The following is a 10,766-nucleotide window of genomic DNA, read 5'->3' on the forward strand; positions in this document are numbered from 1 at the left end:
CAAGACGTGAACCCAATTACGAAATTTCACATCTTTGTGCAATCATTAGGAGGCTCGCTTTATAAATGCATATTTATATTATAAAAAGTGCCTTACTGATTTGAGTTTTTTTTTGCCCTGAGAAGGTAACTGCTCTTCCAGCAAATAATCGAAGTACATACCGAAAATTGTTGAATACCAGCGATTAAAGGAATACCGAACGATTTAAATAGTATCTCAAATCTAAAGAAAACCTTACTTTTTTGAGAGTTTAAACTCTTCTGATTCCAAAAATATGCTTAATAAATATATAAATATGAGGGAAAACACAGAAAAAACACTTCGAAAACTTGAAATTTTGGGGGCAAAAGCAAATTTGCGGAGATGATTTTTGGCGGGTTTTTCTCCTTGCTACGTCACTCACGGCATCTCGCGAAAAGCCAAGCGCGCGCGCGCCCGAAACTCCCGAGTATACCATACCAACATAGAGATACCAATGCCGCGCGAATCTGAATAAAATAGGCTTAACGCGGCGCTGAGACACTAACAGGCGTCACGTGAGCGACATCAAGAGAAAAAATTTCTCCTTACTACGTCATCAAACGAAACAAAATTTAGCTAAGCCTTTTCCAAACACAAAACTTTGATTGCAATTTTATAAATTTCTACGAAATCAAATACAAAAGTAAACATATCATAATAAATTAGATTTTTCAAGGATTTTTTTCGTATTCCAAGTTTGTGGATGACGAAAATTATGGCAGTAACTCTTTTAAGATTTTTTAGGAAATTACTAGCTAAACAACTTGTTTAAAATCTGAGGTTAGGTAATAGATAAGAAACCCAAAGTTTTAACCATTCATGATTTCCAGTCCCTTAAAATGTAAGTGCAACGTCGGTAGCCTTGGCTGGTTTGAAATTTTCCTTTTGGTTATAGAAAGTAACGTTTTTTCGAAAGTATCTTTATTCAAAACCGTTAAAATTGAATGAAACGTTACTTTATTAGGGATTAATCATAAAGCTAAAATGATAACTGTCTATGTAGAATAGGACGTTCTTAACAGGGCATTTTATGGCTAGGGGTCTGTGGCCCTACACTTGATGAACTAATCGAAACCACTCCCAAATAAGCATGGTGTTACTCATGCAGTTTTGTCAAATTCGGCAAGGTATTGTGGCATTGCATAAATTACTTTCAGAAATATGAAAAATCAATAAGACTTGATGTACAACCTTATTAACTTTTGGAATTGTGTTACGCTAGCTTGGAACTACGACAAAAGTCTGATACATGCATCTGTATGCGATTTCAAATATTTTGTCTAGTGGCTCACGTAAGGAGTATGGAGCATGGACAAATATTTAAAGGCAGTTTTCGAGTGACAACATAATCTTAAGTTTATCATGGAAAGTGGCTTACTCAGTTGAGTGCAATTTCTCTCGATGCAATCTTAATTTTTCATCCAAGAGTTTGGTGACTGTAGTTCTAAATTTTAGTTATAATTATTAATTGATTAGATTTGAAGGAAACCAAGCCAAGGGAAGAAATTTAAATTTCTCTTGCCTTTCATTTTCTAAGGTATTCATATTTGGTCCCTCTTTTTTTTATAAATTTATAATTTATATCTTGTTTAGGCAGGTTATTAAATCCAGTTAATCTTAGAAAATATTTTACTTTAGTTCGTTTAATACTTCAAGATGAGGATTTAAAATATTTTTAGCATTTAGAATGTTTCTTAGTTTAATTGCCTTACTGTAAACATTAAATATACGGTATCTAACATACATCGATTTTGTTTATTAGTTTAATGTCAAGTCTTAATTTTAAGGGAAGAAATTAATTTAATTAAAGAAATATTTTTTTTGAAAATGTTAGAAAATAGTCAACATATTTAAGGGAAAAATACCCTAGGCTATTATAGATTAAACTACCCGAGGTTAGTATAGATTAAACTACCCGAGGGTATTATAGATTAAATTACCCGAGGGTATTATAGATTAAATTACCCGAGGTTAGTATAGATTAAACTACCCGAGGGTATTATAGATTAAATTACCCGAGGTTAGTATAGATTAAACTACCCGAGGGTATTATAGATTAAATTAGCCGAGGGTATTATAGATTAAATTAGCCGAGTATATTGTGGATTAAATTACCCGATGTTATTGTAAATTAAATTACCCAATGTTATTGTGGATTAAATTACCCGATGTTATTTTAAATTAAATTACCCAATGTTATTGTGGATTAAATTACCGATGCTATTACAGATTAAATTACCCATTGGCTCTCAAGGTGAGTTTTCATGGGCGTGTGTGGGAAAGCTTTGAGGGGATACTTTTCCTTGATGGCATGTAAGCCCAAAATATTGACAGTGAGTACTGTGATATGTCGAACTATTTTTGCGATATTCCCACACAAGTTTTTGAAAACCCGACTAAAGAGCCAATGGAGTGAAAGGCGAAACATCTCTCGATCGATCTTCCAAATATCACCCTCTCAAAGGCCGAGAAAACATAGTCAATATGAATAGATTCAGTTTAAATTACAGATTAAGAGTGACCACATATTTTTTTATATCCTTCGTATATTATCTTATAATTTCATTAAACGTTTCTTATCGATTCAGGCTTTTGAATTATTGAGTAAAAATAAATGTTATTCGTACTTTTTATTTTAATATAGACTTTGTTAAAATCATTGCTTCCTATTTTCTTCAATATTTTGTGTTAATTTCTTCCTGTTTTTTTCCTAAATTTTTACAATTTTTTCCTATACTTGATACATAAATTTCCTATATTTCTTACGAAATAATTTAGGATTTTTAGTGGTCACCCTAATTTATTCATTTCGAAATGTTATCTCCCTCCGAGTGATCTCGATCGACGAATCACTCTCTAAAGGCCGAGAAAACAAAGTCAATTTGAATAAATCCAATTTATATAAAGTATTTATTCAAATCGACATGTTATCTGTAAGCTGGCTTGCGGCGACTTGTATAGGAAAACAACAGCAATGTTTTCGCCTTCTAATTTACAATCAAGCCAAATTCGTTCAAGACGAGCTATGGGCGATGGCTGACCATTCGGAAGCCTACCACGAGTGACTGTACAATCCAAATACTCTTCAGTCACGTTCTTTTTTCCGTAAATACTAAATAGTCGATCCATAGGATCGCCTTTCGGGGGCGTCAACCGGTAAGAAAATTCATTCCAAAATTCTGAAATTCTGGGATGCTTAAATCATCTTGCGCTTTCGCTCTTATTTCCACGAAGAAAAGCAAGTCAGCGCTGACAATGAAATCGTCACGTCTGATATCCTCCAAATGACCCCTTAAAGACTCGGGGTTATGGAAAAATATAACTGGTCGTGAGAGTAATGTTGGCACAAAGAGTTGAGCTTCTCTTTCCATTCTCTCCATTTCTATTTTAACGACATCATTGTCCTTTGGAGGATCAGGCGCTACAAAATTTCCGTCAATATAAAGCCCTTGAGCAGAAGTGGCTCGACTGCAAGCGACATACAACATTGACCGTTGCATTTTTCTTTTTTTGTTGATGTGAATTACCACACATTTGTAGGTATCCCCTGACTCTTATGAATAGTTATAGCTTCAGCCACTTGTAAAGGAAATTGTTTTCTAGAAACAGCAACATTTTTATTCGAGTGGCGAAGCGTAAATGACCTAACTGTTTTCTCAAGGGGTGTCCAAGTTGGTTCGGCCTTAAAATTGGCAATCAAAGTGGCACTCTTTGCTCTAATGTCTTTTCCCACTCTTTCGTGATCAAAAGAAATCCAGACTCTGATAGGCACCCGAGCCCCGTCGGTACGCACTCCGTAGTCAATTTGACGGATTCTGCCGGTGGCCCCATTAACAATTCCATCTTCAATGTCTATGTTGTTGGTAACCATGTAGCGAGCATTAATTTGCAAACGAATATTTTCACGCAACCCGTAAGTCGAACTGACCTTTAGTTGTTTTGCTTTGTCCAGGATGTTTTTTCGCACACCCCCTTGAAAGTCTCCTTTGACGGTATCGAAAGCCAAAGAATGGCAGAATTCGGTATTGTACTGATTGAGACGCAGCTCGTTGAAATCTGCCGCACCTTGGTTCGTAGCATATACAGGTGTATGGCGTCGAGAGGAGGATCACCTTTTACATTCACCTGCTGTTTCTGTATTAGTAATTCGTCATCGATTTCCATTTTTCCAATGGCCATTCGATTCAGAGCCACGGCGAATGCCTTGTCTTCCTTTTGACGCATGATCTCAGTCAAGAAAAAAACCTTAAATTCTTTCCAAATCGGATTATTATCCAGTAATCCGGCATAAGGGGTGTCACGAGCTTTAGGTACTTGAAATGCAAAACTGTCGCCTAGTGGTTTCTGTTGGTTAAAATCACCAACAACCAAAAGTGACAGTCCACCGAATGATTCTTCCGACCCCATAATCTCTTGACACCTGGAATTAACTTTCGTAAGAATTCCAACTCCAGCCATAGAAATCTCGTCTATAATGATTAGTTTGAGGTCCTTCCAGGCAACCCTCATTTTGTTCAACGTTTCAGATTCCAGTCTCGACATGGGTCCTCCATATTGGCTAATTGGAAGCGAGAAAACCGTATGTAGAGTGGTTCCCCCAATGTTAAACGCGGCTTATCCCGTGAAGGCGCACTTTAAGGCAACAACGTTGGAGTTGTCAGCCCCTGGTTGTTTGTGGAAATACCTCGTGACGCCCTCGTAAACAGCGTTTATCAAGACGCTTTTACCTACTCCGGCTCTTCCAGTGACAAAGAGGCGTAGTGACTGCTCGGGCTTTGTTTTAAAATGTCCAAGAAAATGGCCAAAAACTTCTCTTTGCCTTACGTTTAAACTCTGCACCATTTTTCCATACTCAGTATCCTCTACGATACGAACAGATTGCACGATTGTGTAGTCTGGAACATTGCCATCCGGCAGTTCCTGTCCAATGTCAGCATTACCATCTCTTAAAGCCAAAACGGCGAATTCTGGGTCATTCATCGTGTATTCTCGATCTCTTTCATCTTGATGTTCCAATATTGGTTGAAAATTAGCAACATCTACTTGGGCTTCATTTTCAAGGAATTCCACCCTCGCTCTTTCAAAGTCAGCTTCACCAGCTCCGTTCACAAACTCTTTTCTCTTCATTGAAATCAATTCCAAATTTGCTTCGTACACTTCTTTGAAATCCTTGTCCAAAATATTAGTGGCTTCATCGCGCCAAGGATAGAACAAGAGAAGCTGTTCCCTGTAGAAATCCAAGGTATCTTTTTCGATGTTGTAATTTCGGTATCGAATGACTTTAGCTTGTGTACGTTTGCGTACAAAACCATGGTCTTGGTTCAAAGAGATCCAAACCGAAGGTAAGTCGGATTCCTCCTCGCTTTCGATTTCTTCATCAACATTTGGGCTTGGAACCCGTGGGCCTCGGCCTTTTTTCTTGATGATTTCGTACCAAGCTGCAAATTCAGCTAGGCAAACCGATTCCATGGATTCTGGCCTAAAGGGATAACGATCAATTAGGCCTTCCGAGAATATGTCTGTACTCTCTTCCGGTAAATCATCAAGCTGACTCTTGGGCCGGAGAATATGAAGCCGTTTCTCTGGAATATTTGTGTTGATAAAGATGGTAGCTCTACTGGACTTAGATACAGTCATCTCCAGGCATAAGTACGCCGCTTCTTGCGCAGAAATTTCTTGGCCACTGAGAAACTTGTTAGCTATAACTTTGAGCCTTTTTTAATAGTTGACCCCGCCTGCCTGGCCGCTTTCATAGCTTCCATAAGCAACTGGGAAACTCCACGCTGCGATTTCCCAATATACGCGATGATGTACATAATGCAAGCGTAAAGATCCAGAACAAATTGAATGTCCATATTGGCTCTCCATAATCTAAGAACGTCTTTGTTGTAGGCGTTCACTCTTACTTCCTTGGGGGATCTCTTCAGCAGTATTGTTTTTCTCTTGAGATTAAATGCAACACAATCAATATACACCCGTTCCGTCATTTGAAGAGGGCGCAAAAACTCTTCAAATGTTTCTGGTGCATTTTCTAGTGTCAAAGCCGCTATAGCCTTTTCAACCTTAACAGATTCGGATGCTATGCGTTCACCATACTCCTTTGTCCAATTTCTTAATTCCGGGTCGTAAACGTATGTTCTCGGCATCGTAGGCCAGGAAATTCCAAAACGGCAAAGCGTCTCTTCCCCCCGCTTCACCTTGAAACGTTTTCGTGTGTTTATGCGTTTGAAGCGGAATGAGGTTAAACAAATCTTGGTCTTCAGATTTAGAACAAGAAATGAATTGATCAATGAAGGCCTCAACTTGGGTAACATTGGAGCCATCCGGTTTCAACTTTGGAGCTCCAGAAATCCAAAATACACTGTGCACATGAGGCGACCCCCGATGTTGAAATTCCACTCGGTGATAGTAATCTACCACCGACCCCAGTGGCGCTGCCTTGCTTCTAAAATACCTCAATAACGCTCGAAACCTGTAATCGAAGTATCTCGCGCATGTAATCGGGTCCTCCTGAATCAACTTTGCTTTATCCTTGAAAGCCATATTTTCAATTTCTTGGTTGGTCATATTACTTTTGCCAGAAGTGACCAACAAAGCGTTGATTAACTCGGGCCATCGAGTTTCAGCAGCACTTACAGTCAGAAAAAAGGTAGGAATGCCAAGTTGTCTAGCCATGGCGAGAATTTCCCTCGATTTTCGCTGCCAAAATGCGGGGGAGTTCCGAAGAGGCTCCAATATTCTGAAACCATCGTCGTGGTGAATTAGCGATTCAATCCCACCTTCCAATCGTACTGTTCCCGCTGTTAGTCCTCGGCCGTCAGAAGCCTTATTTTTGTATAAGCATATTTGAATGACTTGACTAACTTTCATGGTCTCAATCTTCAACCATTTGAAAAAGAGATGGGTAACGTCGCTGGCGCACCTTCTGCCAGAAGACAGCAACGCCCACTTTACAAAATCCTGGTAGCTGCTTTTGATCGAAATTTGCATTTTCTGCCCTCCATAAATTCGAGAAAATGAGAGTTCTTCGCAATCTTCATCGTATAGCAAAGACACGGGGCGGCTACCTTCTCCCGGTGCAAATGTTATCGTAACGGTGCAAATGTTATCGTAACGTGTTTGTCCAATAAATCGTCAGCTGACAACAGCAAGGAATCTCTGGCTCCGCAATTGACTCTTTCGTCTTCCTTTTCTTCAACCCACTCTTCGTCACTATCAACTTCCTGTTCACCAGCGCTTATATCTATTGGTGCATGGCCTTCAATTGAGGTAGCCTCTTTTGGATGTGAGACTTCAGTTAAAGCAATGTTTCTGTCGTTTTCATTCACGACGAAATCAACGTTTTCATCCACCAAAGTGTCCATGAGGCCCTCCGAAAGAGTGATGGAATGTTTCTTGTAAAGTGGCGATTGCAGCAACGACCTAAGCGCTGCTAAAATGTTCTTAGGACGTACTGTTTCAAACAAAAATGGGCTATTATACTGCATGCGACGCATTAATTTAACTTGTATTGTATGCGTGTTGTCCGGGAGCCTTGATAAAACAGAACAGGACGTGTCTGCATTACAAGGAACATTAACAACTGTACCCTTCGAACCTTTTTGCAAATCGCAACCAAGCGATCGTATTTGAATGAACGGAATTCTTAGGCTAACGATCCGTTGTTCTAGATTAGATAACCCTGTAATAGTCTCACTTACGACGGGAAATCGAAAGCCATTATGGGGACTGAATTTTGGAGCTAGCCCTTTAGACACGGCTGCATGACAAGCCGTGCACAATTCCACTATCGGAGTCAGAACACTTGTAAGATATCCAACGCTTTCCGGAAAATTTTCTAAACTGATTAACGCCATAGAGCTTTTAAAACAAAGCCTGGAACATATTTCGCACTTATGCGTAGGAACATCTTTTATTGCTTCGCAATAAAGATTTCTTGATATAATGGATCATTCTTCTTTACAAGTTTTCTAACTTGGGCAGACAAATTTTCATTTTCCCGATCCCTTTATTCCGGGTAGTGATGCCACGAATATTCGGTTACTATTCGGTATTCGGCCACTTTTTCGTATTCGGTATTCGGCCGAATATTTCGTAATATTCGGCCGAATACCGAATCTCCAATCATGAAGCAAAAAAACGGAAAAATTACTCAAAAATTATTTATTTCAATAACAATTTTTACTTTAATATTTATAATCTACCAGTGCTAAGTTGTGATGAATAAAAAAAGCATATAGTGACACGATCTACTCGCAAATGAATCAAAAACCTAAAGACGCTATAGACGGGTCCTATAGTGTTAAAGAGAGCGCGTTGAAAAATCGTAACTTCTCCCTTTTTATTCCCACCTTCCCAAGTTTATCACCAACGTTGAAAGCTTCCAAGGTAATTTTAACTTGTTTTAAAGCTATGGAAAAAATCTAAAAAATATGACGAAAAATTGTTTTTACAAATTGATTGGTAAATTGTGCGTAAGCAACTCTTGTAATTGAATACATGAGCAATTCTGCTCCTAGTAACGTAGTTTTATTATATATTATATTCTCTCTATCTTTTATCTCTCACTCACTCACTCACTCTCACTTTCCATTTTATCTCACTCTCACTCTCTCACTCATTCGCACTGTCTCTCTCTCACTCATTTGCACTCTCTCTCTCTGTCTCTCTCTCTCGCGTACTCCCGATCCTCAAAATTTTCTCCACGTTCACGGCTTGACGCATCGTTTTAAATTTCCAGTGCCCTTCCCCCCTTAATCTTAATCTTTCCAATTTATTTTTTCTCATGTCTAAATTATTGATTTTCTTGTAAATTGACATAATAAAAGATAGTTTTGTAAAAACAAAAACTCTCTCTCACTCTCAAAAATCTACTTTGCCTGCCACCAGATCGCCAACATCTTCTTAGCTTGCCACCGGATCGCCAGCACCCATTTTGCCAGCCACCGGATCGCCAACATCTTTTTCGCCTGCCACCGCATCGCCAACATCTTCTTCGCCTGCCACCGCATCGCCAACATCTTCTTAGCCGGCAACCGCATAGTCAACATCTTCTTCGCCTGCCACCGGATCGCCAGCACCCATTTTGCCAGCCACCGCATCGCCAACATCTTCTTCGCCTGCCACCGGATCGCCAACATCTTCTTAGCCTACCACCGCATCGCCAACATCTTCTTAGCCTGCCACCGCATCGCCAACATCATCATTGCCTGCCACCGGATCGCCAACACCCATTTCGCCTGCCACCGCATCGCCAACATCTTCTTAGCCTGCAACCGCATAGTAAACATCTCCTTCGCCTGCCACCGCATCGCAAACATCTTCTTAGCCTGCAACCGCATAGTCAACATCTTCTTCGCCTGTCACCGGATCGCCAGCACCCATTTTGCCTGCCACCGGACCGCCAGCACCCATTTTGCCTGCCACCGGACCGCCAGCACCCATTTTGCCTGCCACCGGACCGCCAGCACCCATTTTGCCTGCCACCGGACCGCCAGCACCCATTTTGCCTGCCACCGGACCGCCAGCACCCATTTTGCCTGCCACCGGACCGCCAGCACCCATTTTGCCTGCCACCGGACCGCCAGCACCCATTTTGCCTGCCACCGGACCGCCAGCACCCATTTTGCCTGCCACCGGACCGCCAGCACCCATTTTGCCTGCCACCGGATCGCCAACATCTTCTTAGCCTGCCACCGGATCGCCAGCACCCATTTTGCCTGCCACCGGATCGCCAACATCTTCTTAGCCTGCCACCGCATCGCCAACATCTTCTTCGCCTGCCACCGCATCGCCAACATCTTCTTAGCCGGCAACCGCATAGTCAACATCTTCTTCGCCTGCCACCGGATCGCCAGCACCCATTTTGCCAGCCACCGCATCGCCAACATCTTCTTAGCCTACCACCGCATCGCCAACATCTTCTTAGCCTGCCACCGCATCGCCAACATCATCTTTGCCTGCCACCGGATCGCCAACACCCATTTCGCCTGCCACCGCATCGCCAACATCTTCTTAGCCTGCAACCGCATAGTAAACATCTCCTTCGCCTGCCACCGCATCGCAAACACCTTCTTAGCCTGCAACCGCATAGTCAACATCTTCTTCGCCTGTCACCGGATCGCCAGCACCCATTTTGCCTGCCACCGGACCGCCAGCACCCATTTTGCCTGCCACCGGACCGCCAGCACCCATTTTGCCTGCCACCGGACCGCCAGCACCCATTTTGCCTGCCACCGGACCGCCAGCACCCATTTTGCCTGCCACCGGACCGCCAGCACCCATTTTGCCTGCCACCGGACCGCCAGCACCCATTTTGCCTGCCACCGGACCGCCAGCACCCATTTTGCCTGCCACCGGATCGCCAACATCTTCTTAGCCTGCCACCGGATCGCCAGCACCCATTTTGCCTGCCACCGGATCGCCAACATCTTCTTAGCCTGCCACTGGATCGCCAGCACCCATTTTGCCTGCCACCGGATCGCCAGCACCCATTTTGCCTGCCACCGGATCGCCATCATCTTCTTCGCCTGCCACCGGATCGCCAGCACCCATTTTGCCAGCCACCGCATCGCCAACATCTTCTTCGCCTGCCACCGGATCGCCAACATCTTCTTAGCCTACCACCGCATCGCCAACATCTTCTTAGCCTGCCACCGCATCGCCAACATCATCTTTGCCTGCCACCGCATCGCCAACATCATCTTTGCCTGCCACCGGATCGCCAACACCCATTTCGCCTGCCA

The 10,766-nt window shown here is 42.3% G+C and overlaps 1 protein-coding gene across 1 annotated transcript; it reads right to left on the reverse strand.

Annotated features, from left to right (window-relative positions):
• Window positions 1–3,170: 3,170 nt before the first annotated feature.
• On the reverse strand, window positions 3,171–6,008 carry LOC149624225 (uncharacterized). Its single transcript, XM_089852254.1, has 5 exons — window positions 5,761–6,008; window positions 4,655–5,704; window positions 4,147–4,579; window positions 3,549–4,051; window positions 3,171–3,489 (listed from the first exon to the last, which is right to left on the reverse strand). The coding sequence occupies exons 1-5, from the start codon at window positions 6,006–6,008 to the stop codon at window positions 3,171–3,173; spliced, it is 2,553 nt and encodes an 850-aa protein (XP_089708380.1).
• Window positions 6,009–10,766: the final 4,758 nt, after the last annotated feature.

This window comes from Phalangium opilio, unplaced genomic scaffold (genome assembly GCF_054372755.1).
Source record: "Phalangium opilio isolate 3A_F unplaced genomic scaffold, DU_Popi_V2 ptg000106l_1, whole genome shotgun sequence".
Lineage (NCBI taxonomy): Eukaryota > Metazoa > Arthropoda > Arachnida > Opiliones > Phalangiidae > Phalangium > Phalangium opilio.

What these genes read in the sequence shown, in the direction of transcription:
- LOC149624225 (XM_089852254.1), bottom strand. Translation starts at nt 6,008, where the DNA reads ATGACGGAACGGGTGTATATTGATTGTGTTGCATTTAATCTCAAGAGA. An exon ending in GAAGCTATGAAAGCGGCCAG is followed by an intron (nt 5,705 to 5,760) that starts GCAGGCGGGGTC and finishes CAAGTTTCTCAG; the next exon opens with TGGCCAAGAAATTTCTGCGC. An exon ending in TACTAATACAGAAACAGCAG is followed by an intron (nt 4,052 to 4,146) that starts GTGAATGTAAAA and finishes CGTCTCAATCAG; the next exon opens with TACAATACCGAATTCTGCCA.